Here is a 24,094-nt window from a genome sequence, read left to right on the forward strand (position 1 = left end):
GTAATGAACAAATTGTGAATTTAATCAAATGGTTTATTAAATCTATAACAAGTATTCTTTCTGCGGATGTAATTTGTATGTAAAGATGTCTTCTAGAAGGCTTAACTCTTAATTGCATGTAAGGAAGTGTCTGTAAGGCTGTTAAGATACTTTGTTTACAGCACACTTTATTTCCAAGACATTTTTCGTTAAACTATTCTTGTGTGAATAAACAGAAAACGTTCTAAATACAAAAGGGACAGAACAGTGGGCAAAGCTAACTAAGCTAGACATTATTAACAATCATGCGGCTCCATTTTCCTGTTGCCCTTCTTTGGATGGAGTTTCCTTCAATGGCACCTCCTCCAGCTCCACTTCTGCTTCGGACACATTCAACAGTTGGCGTACGAATGGCGAATAAAGTTTGGGATTGAGATTATCGTTCTTATCCGGAGGCCAGATATAGCTTAAGGGCACGGCACAGACGAAGATCAGGATTGCGCCTATCACTTTGTACCAGTAGAAGGATATATCGAAGATTGAGAACTCGCGATTGCTGCCAAAGGCTGTTGTCACATTCATAGGCAATGGTGTTGCTGTTGTTGTTGCTGGTGTAGTTGTTGTGTGATTTCTGAAAGACAAGACATAATCAGCATATGTATATATTATTTATAGGAAGGTAAGAGAACATACATGGCTGCAAGAATTGCATGGAAGCCTCGCGCCTCGCACTGATCCAAGCTGTTTGGCAGCACCTCGTACTTGATGAGTCCCGCCTTGATGTTTATCTGTGCTTTTATAATGAGCCAAAGCATGGCCAGCACACTGAATATGATGCTGGTCACTGCCACCTTCCCATTGACACGGGGCACAAACATGCCCAGCAGGAAGACACCCACAACGGCGCCCGTATTGATGCCCGTGACGGTCCACATGGTCTGCAGTATTGAGTTGAAGTGCTGCACGATGATGCCTCCCACAATGCAGTAGACGCCCATGGCAACCACGACCAGCTTCATACATCCATTGGCACGCGCCTCCGTATGCCGGATATGCGGCTTGATATAGTCGAAGTAGACGACGCCAGCGAGCGAGTTGAGATTAGCCGAAAGGGAGCTCAGCGAAGCGCTGAAGACGCACGAGATGAACAGACCGGGCATGCCCGGCAGGTTACCCATTATGTCCTGAATGAAGAAGGGCATCATTTTGTCTGGCTTGCTGACCAGCTGAGGATGACATAGGATGATAAATACCATATCTCTATAAGAATTCGGTCTACTTACGCCAGCTAACATGGGATCGCAGCCGAAGTAGTGAGCAAACATAATGATGCCGGTAAAACAGGTGATAGACATGATTATCATGAAACCAAATCCAGCCACAACTAAAGATCTGTTTAATGAATAGGGAATAAAATACATATAATATAAGCAATCGGAATTTAACTTACTTTTTGGCTTCCGCAAACGAGGGTAAGGAGACAATGCGCTGAACACAGCTCTGATCAAGTCCAATTTTACCGGTCCACAGAAGTAAGCCGCTGCCTATGGCATTCCATATAGTAACTCGAATCCTGGGATCCAGTCTAAACCTATATGAATATGTATAGTTTATTTAAGAAGTGCTACCTTTGTGGAACTTACTCAAAGTTCATACGTCCTCCTTGTGTAGCGTGATCCAGCACAGTGGCCAAGCCACCTGTTCCCATTATGCCCAAGACGGCCACCATGATCACCGAGATAAGCATTACAGCAGCCTGGACAACATCCGTCCAGACGACCGCCTTAACGCCTCCCAGCATGGTGTAGAAAACGCACACCGAGGAGACAATTATATTGATCAGGTGAATATTTACGCCGGTCACTGTGGATGAAATAAAAACAGAGAATATTTCTAATGAACAACTTTTGCCAAGGGTGAGCACTTACCTTGAGAGAAGGCCAACGATGGTATGAACATATAGACAGGCAGCATCAGGAATTGGTTCATAATGAATGTGAGAGTGACGAATCGACGAGTTCCCTTATTGAAACGCATCTCCAAGTACTGAGAAAATATATTATATATCGGAATAGATAGATGGATAGATAATCTATTGTTACCTCATAGCAATTGACGACGTTGTTGTCGTAGAACACCGGCACAATAATGTATATAAGGATGGGGACAGTTGGCAACATGGCCAGCACCGAGAATATAAAGTTGAAGCCATATGTGTAGTTCTCGGTTGGAACTGACATGATCGCAACTCCAGAAAGTTGACTGTTCACAATTAAATAATTTTTCAAAATATTCGTTTACATATAAAAGTAGTTGAATACTATCAAAAGAATTTGCACAATGTTGCTAGAAAAGCAGAAAATAAAAGGAAATTCCATTCGTATTTCCTTAACACCTCGAATTCGGAGAAAGGACTCATAGAATAAAACTTTTATATGGGTTCTCCAGAAGTTCGACAGTGAGTCAATAATTCATTTAGATAATGAGATAATTTTATGAAAAAAGAGGCCCGTGCGGTTATTTATAAAATATACTGATGTAATATAAAATTGTTCCAAGTAAGATAACTTAAGATAAGCTATCATATTTAATGGCACTGATTGAGATAATAGAACTGACTCGCTGACTGGATTTACGAACCTGGAGACCAAGGATATGGCAATGGGCAGGGCCTGCATCTTCTTGCCCCCGCGCAGGTATTCGTCGGTGGTGTTCTTTGACTTGGAGAAGAATCCAAAGTAGACGCCAATGGCTGCCGAGACACTCAGCATGACTGCGAATATGGTGTAGTCCGTGACGCCGAATCTCAAATCCTCTACATGAACTGGCATTGCAGCTGTTGCCGCCGTGCTGGCCAAGGTTGTTGCGCTGCCCGACATCCTGGCTATTATCCTGCTATTATCCTTTAGTCTGATTCGCCGCACAAGCTTGTGCAGATGCGTAAGCTGTCAGCACAGTTATGAGCACTCAAATCAAAAGTTTCATCTTAAGTTCAGAACATGGTAGCTTATCAGTAGCTAAAATATTTGCTAGACGTTGGCTGTAAAATGTTAATGAGTGTCCATAAAGTGGACCTAACAGCTTCTACGTTTCCTGACGTTCATAGACAGCGTCTTTATATGCTGATTCAGCAGCCACGAGCATTTGGGACCAAAATTGTATTTTGGTCGCGTCCCGCTGAATGCTTAAGTTCTGATAAGACTCTACACGCACTTAAAATTGTTTGCTCTGCGAACCAAATTCACTGAAAGTAAAATTTCTTATACAGTAGCACTTCCTGAGTCTTTTTACGTAATATAATCGAGGCAACTAAATATAGTTTTTTAAAGAAAAAAAAATGTATTAAATAATAGATCGTTTCCAGATCTATATCGCCTTGAGGATGTCCATCTTCATACATCCAACTACCTTAGCATGTTGTTAGAATTCTTCCTAGTTTTACAGCCCTGAGCAACTATATCAACAAAATACATTTTCTTCTACAAGACTGTCTTCCCATTATATTAACCTGTACATTTTATTGAAATATAATCTATTTAGTACAAATGCTAATCTCGAAATTGGGCATCAAATTTAACACTATTTTTCAAATTTGACTCCGAGTCGTCCTTTAGTGGCAACTCCTTGACCCCCTTGAGTGGCAACTCCTCCAATTCCAGCACAAGATTCCGAGGTAGGAATTTCCTTATGAAGGGCGTGAACAGCTTTGGATTTAGCGATTCGGGTTTGTCCTGCTTACAAATGTAGCTCATGGGCACGGCGATGAGGAACGTGAGGATCAGACCCAGGAACTTGTACAGGTAAAAGGATATATCGAATATGGAAAAGTCACGATTGCTGCCAAAGGCGCCTGTCACCAAAGGTGGCACAGTTGGTTTCTCAATCACAGTCACTGGGGTTGTGTTGTTGTTGCTGTGGCTGGGAAAAATAAAGGAAATATGTGTATAATAAAATATCAATCAAATGAATGAAAAGTTTGTAATGCTTACATTGCATTTAGAATCGTATGCAAATTCTTGGCCTCGCATTGGTCCAGGCTATTGGGCAGGATATCGTACTTGATGATGCCGGCCTTGAAGTGCATCTGGGACTTTATAATGATGACTACCATGAAAGCGATGCTAAATATAATGCCCGATATGGCTGCCTTGCTGCTCACTCGCGGACAGAACATGCCCAAGAGGAACGCAGCGCTCACGGCTCCCGTGCTGATGCCCGTGATGCTCAGCACAGTCTGTATTATGGAGTTAAAGTTCTGCACCAAGAGGCCCCCAAAGACACAGTAAATGCCTATGATGACAATGACCACCTTCATCGTGGCATTGGCTCGAGCCTCCGTGTGCCGTATGAATGGCTTAATGTAATCAAAGTAAACGACGCCAGCGAGCGAGTTGAGATTCGCAGAGAGCGTGCTCAGCGCAGCGCTGAAGACGCACGAGATGAAAATGCCGGGCATGCCCGGCAGCTTACCCATTATGTCCTGAATGAAGAAGGGCATCATTTTGTCTGGTTTGCTGACCAGCTGCGCAAGAGATTGGGTAACTCAATTAGGAATAGAATCGGATTCAAGTTTCGAGCTACTTACGCCAGCGAGCATGGGGTCACATCCGGAATAGCGTGCAAACATAATGATTCCAGTGAAGCTCATCATGGACATGATTATTACAATTCCAAATCCCGCAATTATGAGAGATCTGAGAAACATGTCTGTGTCAATTCGTATAAGACCTTCGCATTCTTGTTCGACTTACACTTTGGCATGCGCATACGAGGGTAAAGCTACAATGCGCTGCACGCAGCTCTGATTGAAGCCAATGTGACCCAACCACATAAAGAAGCCTCCCGTGAAGCAATTCCAGACTGTCATGCGTATGCGAGGATCCAACCTGTAGCTGTCATTCGTGTATTAAAGCAAATAATAGATCATGATGAAGGCAAGATAAAATATTATCTAATAAATGAATACGACATAATTAATTGATAAATTAATTCATATATAAATTCAAATTTATAAATTTGAAAATTAAAATAAATTAATTTCTTGAACAAACAAAATTCAAATTTTATAATTAAATTATTATAAAAATGTTAACGTATAAATTAATATAAATTCAAATTTGTAAATTTGAAAATTAAAATTAATTAATTATACGTTAACATTTTTATAATAATTTAATTATAAAATTTGAATTTTGTTTGTTCAAGAACTAGACTTTATTAATTGAAAAAAAAAAAAAAAAATTTCATTAGTTCATGTAAGTTAACAATGAATAATTTAAAAAAAAATTAAAACCACATATTGAAAAAATAAATTTAAAAATTTAATTTTTTGGAATTATTTGATTTATATATTGAAATTTATTAAAAAAAAATCAACCTATAAAGCCCATAAAGTATATAAAAACTATTAATTTAAATGAATTTAATATTTAGTGTAATTTATCAGAAATAGTTAACGCTGCTTTGGGAATTTTACCCTCAGCTCATCTATGATCCTTATGAATGTAAATTGTTATGCAAAACTTACTCAACGTTCAGTCGTCCTCCATTGTTGGCGCTCTCAAGCACCGAGCTAAGTCCTCCTGCTTGCATGGTGCCCAGCACTCCGACCAATAGCACCGAGATCAGCATGATGGCGCCCTGCACCACATCTGTCCAGACAACGGCCTTGATGCCGCCCAACATGGTGTAGACAACGCATATCGAGCAGACCATGATATTGATCAGATGAATATTTATGCCGGTCACTAAATAAACGGGAATATACGTATAATAAACATAGCTGGGGTAGTTGCCAGCGGATATACCTTGCGAAAATGCCAGAGAGGGTATGAACATATACACGGGCAGCATGAGGCACGCGTTTAGCAAAAACGTTGCTGTTATCACCTGTCGCATGAGCTTGCCGAAACGCATTTCCAGGTACTGGAATCAAGTATACGAATGCATATAGTATACTGCATATGGGAATTGAGATCTCCCTCCTACCTCATAACAATTGGAGACATTGTTCTCATAGAAGACTGGCACTACAACATAGATCAGCACGGGCACAACAACCACCATGGACAACACCATAAAAACGTAGTTGATGCCGAACGTATATGTCTCGGCTGGCACGGACATGATGGCAATGCCAGAGAGTTGACTGAAATATACATAGATATGTGTCCATGGGGCATATTTAATCGAAGAATGCCCGAAACTCACCTGGCCACCAATGAAATGGCTATGGGCAGTGTTTGCATCTTCTTGCTGCCCCGCAGATACTCCTCGGTGGTGTTTTTGGCCTTGGAGAAGAACCCAAAGTAGACGCCAATGGCCAGCGAGGCGCACAGCATAAGCACGAAGACAACATGATCCGTAATCCCAAACGTAAGTGCTGAAGCCATATTTGATATTTGCGAACTACTTGACATTGGCCGTAGTGCAACACCTGAATGCTGTGCGCACACTTGGGTGCCTCTCCTGGCATGTGTCGTTTTTATTAAATGATGCTATTTAACTATCTTATCTGGCTCTCAGATTTATCTACATTTATCTATACAGGCGCTATAGCTATTGCTGCTTATGCGCCATAAAAGAGCTCAAGATTTGAAGAATTTTTAATATATAAAAACTTATTTTGCATGTTTATTTTGATGAAATCGCATTTCTAGAATATGTAGGGGCCTGACTGGGAGATACCCTGTAAACAATACGCGTGGTTGCACATCAACATTGACCTACCTTGTAAAACATATTTGTATGTCAAGTTTGTCTCTAGATTTTTAAAATGTTAAGAACTTGTGCATATCTCTGCTTATAATTTTATAGCTTTAAGTTTACCTTTCAGAAAACACATACTAGTGGAACATATGGTCATATCTAATTTAATTTTTTTATTGCAACAATGTCTTGTTAGTTACCTTCCTGTAGAGTTTATCCGGTTAAAAAATTGCAATAAAGTGTTCATACATTCAGATCTCTATATAAATTTAAAGGTATTGAGTCTGCCGTATATTATCATAGTGTCTCATTTTTATCACTAAAACACACTGAATTATTTTTTTTGAAGATCTATTAAGACTTTAGCTCTAACAAGTTTTGTGGAATGCATGACCAAGAGACACCCTATATGTGTACGAAATTATGTATGTAACTTAAACAGATAATTTTTTCTAGTTCTTAAGACATGCATGTTATTTTAGACTTTTGTTGCATTCTGCTATTTTAGCTTTTAAGTTTTACAATGACATATTTTATATACAATAATAATCATATTTCTGTGTTAAGGTCAAGTGTGTTATAAAAGATATAAGAATTCCCGGTATGTTCTGCTTCCCTGGATTATATAACCCTATGCATTTGTACATAAGAGTATACAAGTCTTAGAAGTCGTAAACAAGTATATTATTATATATAATATATATCAGTGATATATCGATGCCCTTATTACACCCCATTTGATCACTTTCAATGGGTATACATAAGGCCAAGATGTTTTGATAAGAAGTTATAGCTCCATAAATAATAATGCTGACGGCTGTTTCATTTGATCCTTCAATCGTAAAGCCTCTCGAAGAGATATGTTTCTGTCTGCGCTGACTTTTATTTGCAGTACTTATTATAGAAACTATCTTAGGTCTAGCTAGGCTAGATGCTGTCGAAACTCTAGTATACGCAGCTAATTAAGATAAGCATTTATGCCAGATTATATATCTAACATAAGCACTATATTTGTATATCTGCGAGGCTAATGCTGCTGCTGATAAATAGTATATAATACTAATTAAGGAAATTTGATTACGGTTAAAGTAATGTTTATGATTGCTGTTGCTTATCCTTTTGCAGCTCCGGCAGCTCATACATCGGCGCCTGCTCGTACTGCACGAAATACCTTATAGCCGGCGATAAGAGATTCGGATTGAGCTTCACTTGATCCGCTGCTGGACTGAGGACATAGCTGAGCACTGTGCCCGCCACCAAGGTGATGACGAAGCCAAGGGCCGCATACCAATTGTACGAGATGTCAAAGATGCTGAAGCCAGATGCTGGCAGATCCTTCACTGTGACTGTTGCATTCAGGTTCAACAGAGTGGAGACAGTTGTCGTCGCATTCAGGGTCGTCGGACAGTTGTCGGTGCTGATGGGCATGGAGGGATAGTGATTCCGGCCCCAGCTGCCCACTATGACGAATGCCATGCACACAATGCTCAGGGCGGAGGCAGCGAAGGCGGCCTGTGAGGAATGTAAGCAATATTATTATATTGATCTATATTTATACTGCACATATAGAGGATTTACAGACCCGGCCATGCACCCTGGGCACCAGCATGCCCAGAAGAAAGACGCCGCAGACGGAGCCAAAGCCGATGCCGCCAATGCTAAAGACCATCTGCAGAATGGAGCTGAATTTCTCGACTACGATGCCGCCAAATATGCAGTAGATGCCGGAGAGGAATACGATTATCTTCATAATCACATTGGCCTTGTGCTCCGTGTGGTGTATGCGCGGCTTGATGTAGTCGAAGTAGACGATGCCGCCCAGGGAGTTGATGCTGGCCGAGAGTGTGCTCAGGGCGGCGCTGAAGACGCACGAGATGAAGACGCCGGGCATGCCGGTCAGATGGCCCATAATATCCTGCACGAAATACGGCACCATCTTGTCCAGCTTGCTGACCACACCCACGGCAAGCGGATCGCAGTCATGGTAGCGCGCATACATCACAATGCCCGTGAAGCAATTGAAGCTCATGATTAGCAGGAAGCCCACTCCAAACAGAAAGATTGCTCTATAAGAATGCCGGCATTAGAGATGGCGGTGCTGCTGTCAGCCGTACTGGTTCACCCACCTTCTTGCATGCCCCAGCGAAGGCAGCGCTACAATGCGTTGCACACAGCTCTGATGGAGACCCACATAGCTGGTCCAGGCCACAAAGCCGGAGGCAGCGGCATTCCAAAAGGTAACGCGTGTCGTCAGATCAAATGTAAAGCTGCAGGTAAAATGATATAGATTGAACTAAGGCCCTTAACGGGTGGAGCTGGCACCTACTTCACATCCAATCGGCCGCCCTCGCCGGCAATGCGCCAAACCTCGCCCAGGCCGCCCAAACGTCGAGCGCCCAAGAAGCCCACCAGCACCACAGAGAGCACCATGATGCCCGCCTGCACCACATCCGTCCAGACGACAGCCTTAATGCCACCCTAAAAGGATCGAAAGGTTGAACGAATCAAAATCTTTTCAATATAAACAGATCTCATTTCAATTGCTTACGATCATTGTGTAAAAGATGCAAATGCTGCAGACAATTATATTGATAATGTGAACATTGAAGCCAGTTACTGTAGGAGAGAAAGAGAGAGGGCGGCATGGGAAGAAAGAGAGTGGATGAGTGATTAAATTATATGGCACACACGAGTGTTTTATCTATAATGTGACTTGATCTAATCTCACCTTGCGCAAAGGCCAGCGATGGCAGAAATATGAATATGGGCAGCATAAGGAATATATTAATCACAAACCAAAGAGTTTGCAGCTTGCGGGTGGCGCCATTGAAGCGCAGCTCCAAGTACTAAAGGAGAAAAAGAGAAAGATATACGTAAATAATATCAACACTTAAATTAATAAAAAAAAAATTTTTTTTAATTTAAAATAATGTAATATAACTAAAATTGAATTAAAATTTAATGTGATTCAAAATTAGATTTAGATCAATTACGCTAAGAATTTAATTTAATTTAATATAATTGAAAAATTTTATTAATCACCAAATAAAAACATTAAAAATACAAATAAAACAAAACAAATCTTAAGAAAATCCAAAAATAGAATAAGCAAAATATTATTAGATTAGATTATTACTCTAAAATTGGGTTTTCCGGGTTTTGAGATAATGTCGGGTTTTATTAAGATAAAAAATGTAAAAAAAAATATATCTCTATGTTATAGTAGATAAAATATGATATATGTGATCGTATATTTGTGATTTATGGCCTATGCTGTTTGGTATCTATATTATAGCATATGGTCTTTGGTACATGCTTTATGGAATGTAGTTTATGATCTCTGGCTGTGGTTTATCGTGTATGGCTTATGGTTTATGGCGAATGCCTAGCGCTCTCTGATATTTGGTCTATAAAATATACTGTATTTCGAGGTATATCTAAATTTCAGATTCAAACTCAATTAGTTTCTGATTTAATCACACGCAAAAAATTCCACTCTGGCACCATATAGTCTTAATATTGTTTATCGAACGAAATCCAATCAAATACCTCATAGCAGTTGGTAATATCGTTGTTGTAGAAGACAGGTATGATCACATAGTTGAGTACGGGTACAATCAACACCATGATAAGCACAGCGAAGAACCAATTCATGCCAAAGGCAAACATCTCAGAGGGTATGGTCATAATGGAGATGGCCGACAATTGGCTGGCCACCAGTGAGATGGCAATGGGCAGCGTCTTCATCCGTTTGCCGCCCATCAGGTACTCCTCGGTGGTGTCCTCGCCCTTGGCAAAGAATCCAAAGTAGACGCCGATTCCGGCAGATATGCTCAGCATGAATGTGAACACAACATAGTCTGTCGTGTTGAATGTGAAATGCGATTCGGCCAGGGTCTGAGCCGTGGCATTCAATAGAGCCGACATTTTGCGAACTTTTACTCTATAATAATTCACTCAACCGACACTGGACGCGTTTCAAAATCACAATTGGGCTCCGCATGACGTCTACAGTGCCTTTTATAAGTTTCCATCAGCTTAGAATTTTATCAGATCAGAGCTATCGACTTTATCAAAAAGAACTGTTATCTAAATGCCTTTTACAAGCTCAATTTGATCATCTGTAGATGGTATATATATGTGTATATTACATAGGAGGTCTAGGACCTTATCAGATAAGCTCTGCCAACAGTGATTCTGCAAAAATACTATCGGAGCAAAGTCAGTCCATTCATTGTTTTCAGATGACGTTACACATCCCACAAATCTCTGACAAGATCGTAAAGTTTCTTCACCGGGCTGCGATAATTAGGCGCTAGCTGAATCCAATTAGATAGGCCCATCTGGGCCTATGTAATGTATTTTTGTGGTTGGAATTTCATGTCGCCTAAGACCACATATTCCACCTGGTTGTCATACTCTGCGGGTCACAGCGATGCAAGACACTTTGGATGGCATCACTTGTCACTTGCCCCGGCTTTGGACGATGTTGCCATAGCTGAGCAGCTGGCACCAGTCAAGTAGGCAAGTAACGACTGCTTTATACCCTACACTAGATAGTCTGTTGTCTATCATACCGAGCCATAAATTATGCTTCCTAATGATAGAATAACCTACTTTACTAAGTTGTTTACTCTGAGGAAAGATTTGATTAGTTGGCGTTGCACGACTATGTAATACTCGGACCAGAACTGTTAATAATAATAATTCTTATGTATGCATATCTTTGCATACTACTATATAGTTAAAGTTCAAGTTCAGGAGTGGAATACACTTTCCTCTATTTCCCCTAATATATCCGCATTAGTAAAATGAATTTAAATTTTCCATTCCTACACTTCGCATAGGTAGAGTATAGAAATGTGACTGCTGCCGGATGCAACCCGCAGTAATATCTGCGCTTAATGGTCAGCCCCTTGCGCTGCATTGTGACCCAATACTCAATGACCCCTGCGCCGCTCCGCCTCCTCCTCAATTCAACATCTCAGCTGCAGCTGATGAAATCGGCGCTTAATGAGCATTGGATGCCAGCCTCAAGACACTTGATGAGAGCTCTACAAGTCATCACAACTGCAGCTTGTTGCGTCTTCAAAACCACAAAAAAGTGAAAGGATTATACGTAACACACACAAAATTAACAAAAACAAAAAAAAAAAAAAAAAAAAGAAACACCTGAACATCTGAAATGAACTCGCTTAATTTCAATGAGAACTCGAATGTCAATGCATTAAAATATAGCTTTAGAATGTTGCATTGAGGCTTACAAAACTGCGCAATCTAGGTCAATTTGCAGATGAGTTTTAATTGCAGAGCATAAACATGAGAAGCAGCTCGTAATGCCCATATACGAAGATCTATATACATTTATATTTGAAGACTTATACTGAAATATATGGACCTGTAAAAGTAGAAGATGAAGAGATATACATACATATGTATTATATATACTTATTTTGGATTTTTTAAAGTTTTTATTTTTTATTTTTTTATTTTTATTTTTTTTCATATATTTTTATATGCACGTAGATCTCATTCCCAATTCATTTTTTTTTTTCAATTTATATATATATTTATTTTTTTTTTATTTATCTTTTTTCCCCCTATTACCAACAAGTTCCCAAAATGAAAAATCTGGCATCATTTAACGGTGACAAAATTTACTATTTTTTTTATTATTTTCATATTTTTTTTTGTTGTTTCTTTGTTTGTTTCATAAAAATAAAAACACTTACATGCTAATAATGCGTTATAACACTGTTTTTTGTTGTTTTTGTTTTGTTGTTTTGTTTTTTTGGGGATTGTTTGTTGTGTGTTGGTGTTTGAGAAAAAAGTATTTACAAAAAAAAAAACAAAAACGAATTTCGCCTCCGAAAGTTTTTGTTTACCTCAAATGCCGAAGGACGAAATTGCATTTTGAGTTTCAGATAGAATAGATTAGATAGATAGGTACAGTCACTGAGTCTGGGATCTGTTGGGGCAGCTGGAGGAGCTGGGGGACTGAGAATAGCTCGAAATTGGTTGAGTTTTTGTTGTGGAAGATGTAGGCAGGTTCAATGAAACATCTCACTCTACAACACGTGTCGAACAACGTTTTTTTTTCTTCACTCAATTGTTGTTTCGTTTTCGTATTTGGGGGGAGGAGCTTGGGGCGTAGGCGTGGCTCGCACGAAGTTCCAAGTTTTGGCTGTTGTTAAAACCCATACTTCCTTAAATTCTTCTTTCATTTCAGTTAATGTTGTTGTTGTTGTTGTTGTTGATGATGTCGTTAGGTCCGGCTGAGTCAATTAATGTCGTCCTTTCCGTCGTTTTTCATTTTTGGCAGCAAAAATTGTGTGTTGAATGTTTGTGGAATGTGCTTAGAAAGGCGCACCATAGCTGCCGCTGGGCCTGGACGGAGCACCATACGAGCCAGATGGAGGACCACTGGGATAGCCACCGCCGCCGCCGCCAGCCTGCGTGCTCTGCTGTGCGAACTGAGCCACCTGGATGGCCTGGCGGACGCCCTCAAGATCGATGCCAACCACACGGCCACCGCCGTTGCCGCCGCCGGGCGCTCCGTAGCTGGTCGATGGTGGGCCATAGCTGGTTGATGGTCCACTTGGGTAGCCACCACCACCGCCGCCGCCGCCGCCACCACCGCCTCCCAATTTGCTCTCCTCGTTCAACAGAATCTGACGCACCTGCTCCAGCAGCTGTGGATCAACATTCTGTCCCTCGGATGTCTGGAAGCCTCCGCTGACGGCCTGGAATCCGCCGCCACCACCGCCGCCACCGCCGAACGAGGAGCCGCCACCGAAGCCGCCGCCGAAGCCACCACCGCCTCCACCGCCACCACCGCGTGGATAATTGTAGCCCGATGGCGGCTCAGCTGCGGCCAGAGCAGCGAGCGCAAACACTAAGAACTGTTGGCGAGGAAGAATTGGGTAATCCAACGGCTATCCACATCGTATAATCCACTTGGTTACTTACCACTGAGAAGGAGTTCATAGCGATTGAGTTTTGAGTGGTGTATGTGTGTGTGTGGGGGAGAGAAGTAAAATTAAATTATAAGGTAAATTTAGTTGCTTTCGAGTGGGGAGCCAGCGACTGAATGCCAAACAAATGCCATGCAGGCCCTCTTTATACTACGCCGCTTCTCTGTGCTCAGCGACCCGCTCGTTCCCTCAGCTCAGCGCCAACCGAGTTGGTTTCATCGGCTGCGTCGAACCAAACATCATTATCGGCAACTTCTCCGTCTGCTGCATGAGCGCCAGCTCAACGATGGACACCAACGAAACACACACATTGAGTGTGGTCGTTGTTGGCGTTGTTGTTGTTGTTGTTGTCTTGTCTGTACCTTCATCTTCAGCGAGCAACTCGTTTTTGGCGGACGACCTGCGGCCAACTCCAACTTCAGTTGCTCAGCTGCGCCTCTTGTTTCCCACCATAAAAAAAATTATAAAAAAATCACAGCAGCAACAAAATAGTTAAAAAATCGAAAGACCAAAAACCGAAATGTCGCTAACAATTTTAGTTGTCTGTACTTGCATTTGGAATTTCTTCGGCACTTTCCTCAATTCACGTTTTTTTTTTTCCGCTTGGACATCACCAGCGACATCGCCATCGCCATCGACATCTCTCCTGACCAGGAAGTCATTTTGCCAGCCATTGATTATCAAAAGTAAACACTCATCGGCCATCTTTAAGGTATCTCCATTTCTAATGTACATTGAGGTATATATGTACGTATATCAGCGTTATTTATTGAAGTCGTCTAAGTCATGTAAATAGTATCAACAATGGGGCGCCACAATTTGCACCTTGTGCACGATTACGAAAGAGTTTGTCTGCGAAAATGCCATATAATTTTCATGTAGAGCACTAGGGCGAATCACTGGCAGGCAGACAGACGGACGGACAAACTGCCAGACATATAATCAACTGTGCTCGATTTCCCAAGGAATTACGTTAAAGTTGAAAATTATTTAAGTTCACATGGGCAACAGGGCATTGAAAGAACTGAATTGTTCGTTTTTGGGTAAAAGTTGTAGTTGTACAGTTAAAAAGAAGACCAAAAAGTTAATGATATGGTGTATATATGCACACACACACGTGCATATACTTACATATATATGTGTTTAGGTTTTTTTTTTTTTAGGTGTTCGTAATTCGAACAAATGTTTCACTTCACGTTCGCACTCTCAATTCGCTTTACGTCTGATTTTTTTTATTATACTCGTTAGCAGAGTGGAAAGGGAGTATACGGGTTTCAGGCAGTGCTGCACTGTTTACTAAATTTCAAATGGCATTTCTATCTATTTATATAACTTATAGTGATTATAATCTATATAATGATATACATATGTATATGTATATTTAAATAAATAGAGAACAAATAAGTCTGTCATTCTGTCTAATCTATGAACGAGTATTACATAGTCGTGAACAGCCGATAACAACATGCTCGTTTATTATGCATTGGGTCTTCCCTGGCGCGCTTCAAATGATATAACGCAGGTGTAAGGAGAGAGGGCGAGAGTGGGAGTAGGAGCAGGCAGCTCAGATAATGAGTCATTGTTGTAAATATGCGTACGAGATTTGAAAAGTACCAGCAACAACAAATGCTGCTCAAGATTCTGTCAGGGAAGCAACGGCCGATCAGTAGGCGTATACGTAATATTTTTTTGATTATTGTCTCTCGCCTGCGTATATTATGTCAACATCAACCGCTTTGTAGAGAGGGCACTCGAGACGCCTTAAGCCGAAAGTAAGCAAGACAACAAAAATAAGAGAAGAAAACAAGAAATAATAATGAAATTAAAAGAAATATGGAGCAAAAGCAGTTGAAAATGTAACCGAATCCCAATCAAAGTGCCAAGTGGCAGTAAATTGTGGTAAATGAGGTTTATTCACTTCGTACATCTCTGGGCTAACTTTCGCAAAGTGCAGCGGTTCGGGAGGCAGCTTGACTTTTTGGTTTAGGGTTTATGTTTGGGAAACCTTCACGCTTCAAAGTGAAGGACTTTTGGCAACTGCGTGCGCCGTTGCGTGGCGGTGGCGGCAATGACAACAGCGGCACGACTCCGACCCCCAGACCCTCAGACCGGCAGAGCTCTTTCAATTTGGTGGCAACAAAAAGACAAGAAGATGAAAGTCAACACTTAACACTCTCAACAGCAGCGGGGGCAGCGGCAGCACCAGCTTAGCTCAGCTCAGCTCGGCTCGAGCTCGAGCTCAAGCTCGAGTTTGAGTTGGAGTTCGACTTCAATGACAATGCGCTAAATCATTATTTTTTTTTTATATATTTTTTTTTCTCTCGTTTCTCGTCTGTCTTAAATTATTTTTATCAGCATGCGGAGTTGTTGTGGCTTCAGCTGCTGCTGCTGCTGCTGCTTCCACTGTCACTTTGGGTTTTAATTTGGTTTATTGTGCTTTTGTCTTGAGATGCCTTGTGAAGGTCTCTCTCTTAACACATTTCGTAATTGTCTGCATTTTTTTCACTCGCACTTTCAGTCAATTGCAAGTTGTTGATGTATTTTGGAAAGAGGACTCAACGTGTGGCGATGTTTTTCTGCCTGCGGTGTCATCCTAAATTACTAGTCTGGTCACACCATATGATCCGTTTGACATTGAAGTGTATTTGCATATGTGTACAAATAATTGCTAATTTTCCTTTTACATTTACTTTGTTAATTTTTAAAGGGTGCCTATCTGGTCGAATCTTTTTTAACTCGTACTTCCAGTTAAGTGCATGCTGTAATTGGAGTGCTACGACAGGGCGATTCCATGCGTGGCGATGTTTCCCTGTTTGAGGTGTCGTTCTTAATTACTAGGTTGGCCACACGGAGGATCGCTTCGGCATTGAAGCGAACTAGCTTCTCTTCAACTTTTTTATGGTTTGTTTGGCTGCCGCTTTTGGTGCGTCTTTTCATGGTTTGCTTTGTTTTCAAAGGTTTATTTTTTTTTGCAACTGAAATGAAACGCTTTATTGCATGCAACAATATGTTTATGTACATGCGGTTGTATGTATCTGGTCAAATCCATCATTAACACGTCCACTAGGTCAGCGTAGCCGAAGCCGACGCTACGTCGCCGTTGCATGACTTACATTTGGTACAATTTTTGTTTTTTGTTTTCTCAGCTTAATAACGGCCTAAGTAGATGTTCAATATCAGTGCAAAGCTGTGCGTGTGTGTGTTTGAGTGCGTTGGTAATTGTTATGACACTTTAATTAGGCCAAATAGCAGCTGGAAAATACACAATAATAGCAACAAAGTTGGCAAATGAACTGCAGACGCGCTGAAATTATTAAATCGTCGTTCGTCTTTGCCAATTGATGGATAATTCGATAAGGCTTTTGTTGCAAAACATATTCAGCTGTTAAGATACATATATGTATGTATGTATGTGTATGCTCATATGTATGCATAAGTATGTGACTATTCAGAGCAATGCACTCATCAGCAAATGGGAACAGTTAATGCCAAACTTTAAATTGCTGTTTACACGGCTGAAACGAAAAAAACACACAAGTGGCATTGAAATAATATTTTTGCTTCATCGCCAAGGTTCGGGTAAGCAATATAGTTGCTCTTTCCTATAATCAAAATTCTTCTAACGTTTTTTTGCTGCAATTATAAACGAGAAGGAAACCAATTCGTGATGCGCGGTCAACTTTGTCTACTCAATGTGACCAGACTGTCGTAAACAAATATTCGCAATTGAATTTAAACTTGCAAAGGATCAAAATATTAAATATGTACATGCATTACCTTAATAAAGAAATATATTTCATACAGATTAATTGACCACTTTGGATAATGACTAATTGTTCGAGCTGATGGCGTTGCAGTCCTATGTCTTTAGCAGATTATCTTCTTTTAATTTAATGACTACTGCAACTTGAGCTGGGTTTCGTTATCGCATTTGTGCAGCTGTTTGGAGGCTTCTCGAAGCCTATGATATATTATAAGGAGAAACGATTTTTTTTTCATGCCTCTAAACTGGCGAATCATGTGTGTAAAAACTGATTATTCAAGCGTATAAATGACAGAGAGGAAAGGAAAACCAGTGACAAATGCCGAGAATATCGCAAGATGTAATTGCTGCTGATGAAGATGAATGCGCTAAAAACTGCATCCACAAGGTAAATACAGTTTCAGCTACATGCATATGTATGTGTGAATGTGTATGTAACTGGCTAACAGTTACATAAGGCGCCAACGCAGAAGAGCCCCCCGAGCTGTTGTAGGCAAGACAGTCAGTGGCAGTAGCAACAACCTCGACGTCTTCTTTCGTTTCCTCAAAAAGACAAAACTAGTTTTATTTGTCCGAACCGTGCTCCTAGCTTTTATGTAAGTCAAGCGTGGAGACCGCGATACAATCCGCGACAGTCGCAGCCACGGCAACAGCAACATCAGCTAAAAACAACGGCAGCCGGCATGCAGGCAGATGAGTTGTCCATGCAACCAGAAAATGTAAGCAGCGCCAGCTGTGGACGAGGGAGCGAGAGGGCGGGCTAGACTAAGCAAGTGAAATTGCATATGCAATGCGAATTGAAGCTAAACAAAAATATAAAAGATGCTGTGCAAAGCAAACGTGCATAGAAATGCTGAAATTGTTTGGGAAATTGCTGCGACACGTTTTGGCTTGTCTGAATTGGCTGGAACCGCGCTCCGGCTTGGGTAACGACAACTGCAGTTGCCAAGTTGGCCTGGTGGCATCTCTGCTAGTTCTGCGCCAAACTTTAGCCTTTGGGTGTCTAGCATTTGATCAGCTTATGCAAAGATGCCAGCTGCGCCTCAACTCCGGGACTTGCATTTACGCAATGCGATTGCAGTCAAACTAGGCTCATAGCCATATGCATAGCCATATGGTCAGTGCAGATTCTCAAGGCGGCAGACGGAAAGTAAAAGTTACTTCGGACAGCGGGCAGGTGAATCACAAGTCACTAATTGTTTGCCAATGCGGGCACCCTGCTGGGTAGCCAGCGTGAATGTTGCTGCAGCATCTTAATAGTAGTATGGATTTACATAGCGTTAATTATGACTAAATTTGGACAGCTCAGCGGCTAATCATGGTCGGCGAAAGATGAGATAAGCCTCAATTAGTTATATGCTATTTCACGCTTTCTGGCCAAAACTATAATTATAAGTTAGTTCATTAAGGGTCAAAAACAATTTCAACAAATGTAATAAAACTTCAAGCTAAATTTTAAGCAATATTTTTGTCTGCAGTCAGAAATATCTTTTAAAGTTGCTAATCGGTTTTTAAATTAACGTCTAAAATCGATTGTTAGTTCTGCATACTTTTAGGCGTTGTCATTATGGCAGATGGTCGATACGCAAGTGAAAATATAATTATTATATTGGTTGATATGAAATCATTTCGCAAATTTGCAAGTGAACAAAGTAACCTAGCTTTTTCATTTATTGGCAAAAAGCTCAAAATTCTTTGGAAAAAACCCTAACCATATTCAAACTTTTCTTTGCGACAGTAGGTCACACTTTTCTTAACAACAGCTGACTAAGCAGACGTGTGAATGGTCAGACGCCATTACGTTACGTGCTGACGAGTCGTGTACGTGTACAATAAAAACAGGAGAAAAAAGGAAAATATATGTAAGGTGCAGAGAGAGAACAGTCAAAATTAACTGTGTCGATGTCGAACGATAATACATAAAACAACAAATAAACAAGAAATAACGAAACAGCTAGCGTTCACCAAAATAGGCCAGCGAAACAATCAACATTAACATCTTTCTTGAGTCGATCAGCCAATTGGCTGGCTTTGCAACCAACTGCATCAACATGCAGCTTCTAATTTCAAGTGTTTGCATGGCGCTGACCAGCGCCGTAATTGGCAACGCCTACTACCAGAAGCAGCAGTTCTATCCTGCCGTTGTCTATATCACCAAATCCAATGCATCTATGGCGGTAAGCAGCAAACTCTTCTTTACGAAATACTATTTCATATACATAATTACTTACGTATATATACATATATATTGATGTATTTAAAAATATACCTACCTACATATATTATTAATGCGATTTCCGATTGTAGGTAATCTACATACAATTTTTTGTGATAGTCTTTATGTTTGGCAAGCTCTTGCGCAAGGTAAAATAAATTTGTTGATATCGGCTTAGTCAGACAGTAAAATAATGCTGTTTTATTGCAGATATTCCTAGGCACGTTGCGTGCTGCCGAATTTGAGCATCTGCTCGAACGCTTTTGGTATGCATTGACAGAAACATGTTTGGCATTTACTGTGTTTCGCGACGACTTCAATCCCCGCTTTGTGGCACTTTTTACAGTGCTCCTCTTTCTCAAATCATTCCATTGGCTGGCCGAGGAACGCGTTGATTTTGTAAGTACACGTGCGATTCGTGCTTATGTATTTCTTTATTAATTTTGTGCTTGCCCCTTGCAGATGGAGCGTTCCCCGGTACTGGGCTGGCTGTTCCACATACGCGTCGGCAGTCTGTTAACCATGCTGGGCATCCTTGACTATGTGCTCCTCATGCACGCCTACAACTCAACGCTTGTGCGTGGTCCGACGGTGCAGCTAGTGTTTGGCTTCGAGTACGCCATCCTGTTGACAGTTATCGCCAGCACGGCCATAAAATATGTGCTCCATGCTGCAGAGATGCGCACCGACACGCCCTGGGAGAATAAGGCCGTGTTTCTATTGTATACGGAACTAGTGATTGGATTAATCAAGGTGGTGCTCTACTTGCTCTTCGTTGTTATTATGGCCAAGATTTATGCACTACCCATGTTCGTGTTCCGCCCAATGTTCTTTACCATACGCAACTTCCGCAAGGCTCTCAACGACGTCATTATGTCTCGACGTGCAATTCGCAACATGAATACATTGTATCCGGACGCCACACCCGAAGAGCTGCGCCAGTCGGACAATATTTGCATTATTTGTCGCGAAGACATGGTTAATCACTCCAAGAAGCTACCGTGCGGTCACATCTTCCATACGACCTGCCTGCGCTCCTGGTTTCAACGCCAGCAAACTTGCCCCACTTGTCGCCTCAATATACTCCGTACACCAACAGTTAATTCTACGGCGATTCCCCGGGCTGCTGAAGAGCCAGCAAATGCAGCTGCAGCAGCAGCAGCTCCTACTGGTGGCCAGCCAGCAGCTGGCGCCGATGGGGCAATCATTAACCCAGCAGCAACAGCAACAGGAGTACCAGATGCAGGCCAACCACATCCAAACGGTTCAGCGATTCGCAATCCAGGAGTACCAAATTTTGCAGATATTTTAGCCGAAGCAAGTGAGTGGCGGTTGATCAATCTATTTAAGATTTGCTCACATTTGACTAACCTATTTTGCCTCCTACATAGATAACCTAAGAAACGAAATGTCAAATCGAGCTGGCATACCGCCACCTCCTATGATGCCGCCGTTTATGATGCAGCCACCCTTTGGATACTTTCCTCCTCCGCTAGTACCGCCGCCACCGATGCCGCAGGATCTCAACACGTTCAACGAGGATGAGCTACGCGCCATGGAAGGCAATCTACGCACACATATTGAGGAGCGCATCAAGGTAAATTAATAAACTAGATAAGGTATAGTCAGTCAACTGTATATCACTAAAACAATTTCTAGATGCTTCGCAATATTTTGGTAATGGTGGATTCGGCAAATATTTTAATGCAACAATATCAAGGGATAATTGCGCGACTGCCACCGCCTATGCAAGTAGTGCCACCAAACCCGGATACGACAGCTCAACGCGTACCAACGGCAGCCGATGCAACAGCAGCAGCCGCTCCAGCACAATCAGGAGCAGCAGCATCTGCCGCTTCACCACTACCAAGAGCAGCAGCAGCAGATCCAGCAGCGGCGTCAACACCAGTTTGTGATAAACCGAGCACATCAAGAGCCGCAACAACAGAGGCTAAGCCGCACGAGGGGCAGGTGAACAGCGTTGCTATAAGTAGCCCTGTGGCAAATGCCTCAGAAAAAGTTACTATTGAAGATTTGGGCGCTGAGGAGGATATCAACCCGTCCACTGATGCCGCTTCTGTCGATGTGGATAGCGAGGATAGCTCCGAGCTGAGCGAGCTGCGAAAGCGACGCTTGAAATTCCTTGAGGAGCGCAACAAATCGCCAACAGCTACTAGCGACAAAACAGATTAGAATTCGAACTGAAAGAAATCAGCAGCATCAGCATCAGCAGCAGCGCAACAGCCTTTGACGCCCACCTTGCTCTCACACGTGCATCTAGCAACTCGATGTGTATTCTATGAATGGATATTGATTTTAGCTTATTCTACATTGACCCCTTATCTTTCCGAAATTTCTTCGACTTTGTTGTATTGACATGGTTTTTAAAAAGGAAAAAAAAAAAATGGAATGCTTACATACACACACACACATGCACATACAGAACACAGATTCACATACGTCATATACATATAACGGTATCTGTGTAGAAAGTGGGGCTATGATAAAGCGGGGCGTGCAAATTCAATATATTTGAATATATAGTGTAAAAAAAATAGAAAAGAAAAACAACTAATTTAGAAAAGGGGAAACTGATGATTTATAATTAATAATTATTATATGTGTATAATTAATGTGAAATATAACTAAAACGAAAAGACGACATGAATTATTGATGATTTAAATGTACATATGAACTCATTACAAATAATTTAAACATTAATTACACATAGATAACAACTGTGGAACGTCTTGTGCTCGTCGTGTGGAAGATTTGCATTTGCACATTTCCGGATCAAATACGCGACTCCATTTCCCGAAACTCGGCGGGATCAGTAAAGTGAACGGTCATTATATAGAACATGGATGGGAACGGCACGAGACAGAGCAAAGCATAATGATAATTCAACGAGCAGATGCCAAAGGCAAGCAGCAGCCAGTGTACGGCTGAAAATATAGTATTGTTGAATATTCTATAAAAACAAATAAGTACCAGCGCCTTACTAATTATTACAGCATTCTTCACATCCCATACAGATGATAAAAGTAATGCTTTCTGTGTTTGATCCAGCTTTAGGGAGTAGTGTATGGCGTTGGCTACCATAGACATGGCAATGCTTAAATAGGGAAACGAATAATCTGAAAGAAAGATGGCCATGAGTACAGTTTACAGAGAGTTACATGGGCATATTTACAAATAAGTCCGCAACAGGTGCCATGAATTAGTGTCAGTAATGGCATAAAGTACAGAGCTGAATAAATAGGCGCCTTGCTCCGGACATCGAACGTCGAGCTGACAATGGGTCGGATGAGAAACATATTCAACAAACACAAGAAGTAATACACCAACACAATTGTTTGTCTGTGCACAAATAGAAAAGAAGAGTGGGTTACAGTACGTTACAGTAAATTAGCATCTCTACTACATACAAAGGATAGACAGCCTCCTGTGTGCAATGATACGTGGTCTCATAGTTGGGGTTGGGATTGTAGAACAATGTGTACCAGTCCGTCAGCTTGCGCACCTCGCACGCATACAAGCTCAGCTCCCACATTGGCTCCATGAACAGGATAGCCATTAGAGCAGAGAGTGCCACCTCGACAAAGGCGCTGGCCGTTAGGATTAGTTGTTTTCGTGAAAATTTGCGATCTTTAGCATCCATGTCGATAAAAAAACAATGCATCATAAAGGGTAGCATTGACATGAAGCATAGATAAAGCCACGAGTAAGAAGTCAATTCGTCTCGACAGGGCGTACAAGCGAAGCTCGCATTTACCTGTAACAAATGAGTAAGTCAAAATAACAATAACGTAAACAATAAACAAAGCTTACTTACTCGAGTTCCTCGGGGGCAAACACCACAATTGCTCCAAGTTCCATTTTCTTGCAGCGACCTACCACAATATAGGCCGGGACAACGATCTAAATTATTGTACATCTTTACACCAAATACGATCTATTATTGTTTCTTCTTTTTGGTCGGTTGGGAGAAATGTTTTTTTTTCTTCTCACCAAACACTAACATAGTTAAATGTGGCCACCCAAGAACCTTAACATTAGCAGAAATGTTATTTACAGCGCATTTTTCGATATTGGGAGAATAACCGTTGGTAAACAAATAAAATAGTTTCACAAATAAAACAAATTTATTTATGTGCCTAGAGTTCCGATACCTATGGTTCATTAATAACCGAAATGGTGCAGATGTCATTGAGTTTTGCATAAAAACAGCCGATTCAACACGACATGCTCTCAACCGGCTTCAAATACCCGTCTATATTAAAAACAAAATTTACTGCGTTAACATCGAACAGCTGTCGTAAACGATTTTATATCGATTTGTCGTCAAATCTAAATTAAGTGTTGTAAAGGACTGTAGTGATAGTTATATATGAAAATATTTGTAAAGCAAATAATTAGCGATTTGGGAAATCAGCTATAATTAGATTGCTTTC

The 24,094-nt window shown here is 41.2% G+C and overlaps 6 protein-coding genes across 8 annotated transcripts; 1 reads left to right on the forward strand and 5 right to left on the reverse strand.

Moving 5' to 3' along the window:
• Window positions 1–228: 228 nt before the first annotated feature.
• On the reverse strand, window positions 229–2,960 carry LOC108649347 (sodium/iodide cotransporter). The gene is made up of 8 exons (XM_089256392.1): window positions 2,620–2,960; window positions 2,082–2,241; window positions 1,908–2,025; window positions 1,623–1,842; window positions 1,430–1,570; window positions 1,263–1,371; window positions 673–1,205; window positions 229–610 (listed from the first exon to the last, which is right to left on the reverse strand). Exons 1-8 carry the CDS (start codon window positions 2,856–2,858, stop codon window positions 283–285), a joined length of 1,848 nt encoding a protein of 615 aa, XP_089112518.1. The 5' UTR covers window positions 2,859–2,960; the 3' UTR covers window positions 229–282.
• A 517-nt stretch (window positions 2,961–3,477) lies between these two features.
• On the reverse strand, window positions 3,478–6,459 carry LOC108653726 (sodium-coupled monocarboxylate transporter 2). 2 transcript variants are annotated; one of them, XM_089256391.1, is made up of 8 exons: window positions 6,190–6,459; window positions 5,968–6,127; window positions 5,787–5,904; window positions 5,507–5,726; window positions 4,731–4,871; window positions 4,565–4,673; window positions 3,969–4,501; window positions 3,478–3,891 (listed from the first exon to the last, which is right to left on the reverse strand). In XM_089256391.1, exons 1-8 carry the CDS (start codon window positions 6,396–6,398, stop codon window positions 3,528–3,530), a joined length of 1,854 nt encoding a protein of 617 aa, XP_089112517.1. In that variant the 5' UTR covers window positions 6,399–6,459; the 3' UTR covers window positions 3,478–3,527. The 2 variants fall into 2 exon arrangements, with proteins under 2 accessions (XP_089112517.1, XP_017959955.1); XM_018104466.3 differs by having other exon boundaries at window positions 3,478–3,897.
• A 1,052-nt stretch (window positions 6,460–7,511) lies between these two features.
• Smvt (Sodium-dependent multivitamin transporter) lies at window positions 7,512–10,692 on the reverse strand. Its single transcript, XM_018104479.3, has 7 exons — window positions 10,237–10,692; window positions 9,416–9,533; window positions 9,236–9,303; window positions 9,014–9,165; window positions 8,814–8,954; window positions 8,270–8,753; window positions 7,512–8,199 (listed from the first exon to the last, which is right to left on the reverse strand). The coding sequence occupies exons 1-7, from the start codon at window positions 10,612–10,614 to the stop codon at window positions 7,783–7,785; spliced, it is 1,758 nt and encodes a 585-aa protein (XP_017959968.1). The 5' UTR covers window positions 10,615–10,692; the 3' UTR covers window positions 7,512–7,782.
• Window positions 10,693–12,505: 1,813 nt separating this feature from the next.
• LOC108653797 (uncharacterized) lies at window positions 12,506–13,801 on the reverse strand. The gene is made up of 2 exons (XM_018104585.3): window positions 13,657–13,801; window positions 12,506–13,589 (listed from the first exon to the last, which is right to left on the reverse strand). Exons 1-2 carry the CDS (start codon window positions 13,672–13,674, stop codon window positions 13,044–13,046), a joined length of 564 nt encoding a protein of 187 aa, XP_017960074.1. The 5' UTR covers window positions 13,675–13,801; the 3' UTR covers window positions 12,506–13,043.
• Window positions 13,802–19,122: 5,321 nt separating this feature from the next.
• Window positions 19,123–22,307, forward strand: sip3 (septin interacting protein 3). Of its 2 annotated transcripts, XM_030387933.2 has the most exons (7): window positions 19,123–19,601; window positions 19,732–19,788; window positions 19,850–20,038; window positions 20,102–20,960; window positions 21,031–21,236; window positions 21,299–21,407; window positions 21,441–22,307. In XM_030387933.2, exons 1-7 carry the CDS (start codon window positions 19,476–19,478, stop codon window positions 21,830–21,832), a joined length of 1,938 nt encoding a protein of 645 aa, XP_030243793.1. In that variant the 5' UTR covers window positions 19,123–19,475; the 3' UTR covers window positions 21,833–22,307. The 2 variants fall into 2 exon arrangements, with proteins under 2 accessions (XP_030243793.1, XP_017959931.1); XM_018104442.3 differs by having other exon boundaries at window positions 21,299–22,307.
• LOC108653789 (JNK1/MAPK8-associated membrane protein) lies at window positions 22,215–23,711 on the reverse strand. Its single transcript, XM_018104571.3, has 5 exons — window positions 23,476–23,711; window positions 23,069–23,415; window positions 22,834–23,000; window positions 22,643–22,777; window positions 22,215–22,585 (listed from the first exon to the last, which is right to left on the reverse strand). Exons 1-5 carry the CDS (start codon window positions 23,575–23,577, stop codon window positions 22,434–22,436), a joined length of 903 nt encoding a protein of 300 aa, XP_017960060.1. The 5' UTR covers window positions 23,578–23,711; the 3' UTR covers window positions 22,215–22,433.
• Window positions 23,712–24,094: the final 383 nt, after the last annotated feature.

Source organism: Drosophila navojoa, chromosome 2, assembly GCF_054131105.1.
Source record: "Drosophila navojoa isolate 15081-1374.11 chromosome 2, UAZ_NAV_1.0, whole genome shotgun sequence".
In the NCBI taxonomy this organism is placed as follows: domain Eukaryota; kingdom Metazoa; phylum Arthropoda; class Insecta; order Diptera; family Drosophilidae; genus Drosophila; species Drosophila navojoa.

What these genes read in the sequence shown, in the direction of transcription:
- LOC108653726 (XM_018104466.3), bottom strand. Translation starts at nt 6,398, where the DNA reads ATGTCAAGTAGTTCGCAAATATCAAATATGGCTTCAGCACTTACGTTT. An exon ending in CTCTCTGGCATTTTCGCAAG is followed by an intron (nt 5,727 to 5,786) that starts GTATATCCGCTG and finishes CCGTTTATTTAG; the next exon opens with TGACCGGCATAAATATTCAT. An exon ending in CATACGATTCTAAATGCAAT is followed by an intron (nt 3,898 to 3,968) that starts GTAAGCATTACA and finishes TATTTTTCCCAG; the next exon opens with CCACAGCAACAACAACACAA.
- Smvt (XM_018104479.3), bottom strand. Translation starts at nt 10,614, where the DNA reads ATGTCGGCTCTATTGAATGCCACGGCTCAGACCCTGGCCGAATCGCAT. An exon ending in ATCGCTGGCCTTTGCGCAAG is followed by an intron (nt 9,304 to 9,415) that starts GTGAGATTAGAT and finishes TCTCTCCTACAG; the next exon opens with TAACTGGCTTCAATGTTCAC. An exon ending in TCGCTGGGGCATGCAAGAAG is followed by an intron (nt 8,754 to 8,813) that starts GTGGGTGAACCA and finishes GCATTCTTATAG; the next exon opens with AGCAATCTTTCTGTTTGGAG.
- LOC108653789 (XM_018104571.3), bottom strand. Translation starts at nt 23,577, where the DNA reads ATGTACAATAATTTAGATCGTTGTCCCGGCCTATATTGTGGTAGGTCG. An exon ending in CACCTGTTGCGGACTTATTT is followed by an intron (nt 22,778 to 22,833) that starts GTAAATATGCCC and finishes TCTTTCTTTCAG; the next exon opens with ATTATTCGTTTCCCTATTTA. An exon ending in GAAGAATGCTGTAATAATTA is followed by an intron (nt 22,586 to 22,642) that starts GTAAGGCGCTGG and finishes CTATATTTTCAG; the next exon opens with CCGTACACTGGCTGCTGCTT.
- LOC108649347 (XM_089256392.1), bottom strand. Translation starts at nt 2,858, where the DNA reads ATGTCGGGCAGCGCAACAACCTTGGCCAGCACGGCGGCAACAGCTGCA. An exon ending in ATCGTTGGCCTTCTCTCAAG is followed by an intron (nt 1,843 to 1,907) that starts GTAAGTGCTCAC and finishes TTTCATCCACAG; the next exon opens with TGACCGGCGTAAATATTCAC. An exon ending in TCGTTTGCGGAAGCCAAAAA is followed by an intron (nt 1,372 to 1,429) that starts GTAAGTTAAATT and finishes TTCATTAAACAG; the next exon opens with ATCTTTAGTTGTGGCTGGAT.
- sip3 (XM_018104442.3), top strand. Translation starts at nt 19,476, where the DNA reads ATGCAGCTTCTAATTTCAAGTGTTTGCATGGCGCTGACCAGCGCCGTA. An exon ending in TTGGCAAGCTCTTGCGCAAG is followed by an intron (nt 19,789 to 19,849) that starts GTAAAATAAATT and finishes GTTTTATTGCAG; the next exon opens with ATATTCCTAGGCACGTTGCG. An exon ending in AGATATTTTAGCCGAAGCAA is followed by an intron (nt 20,961 to 21,030) that starts GTGAGTGGCGGT and finishes CCTCCTACATAG; the next exon opens with ATAACCTAAGAAACGAAATG.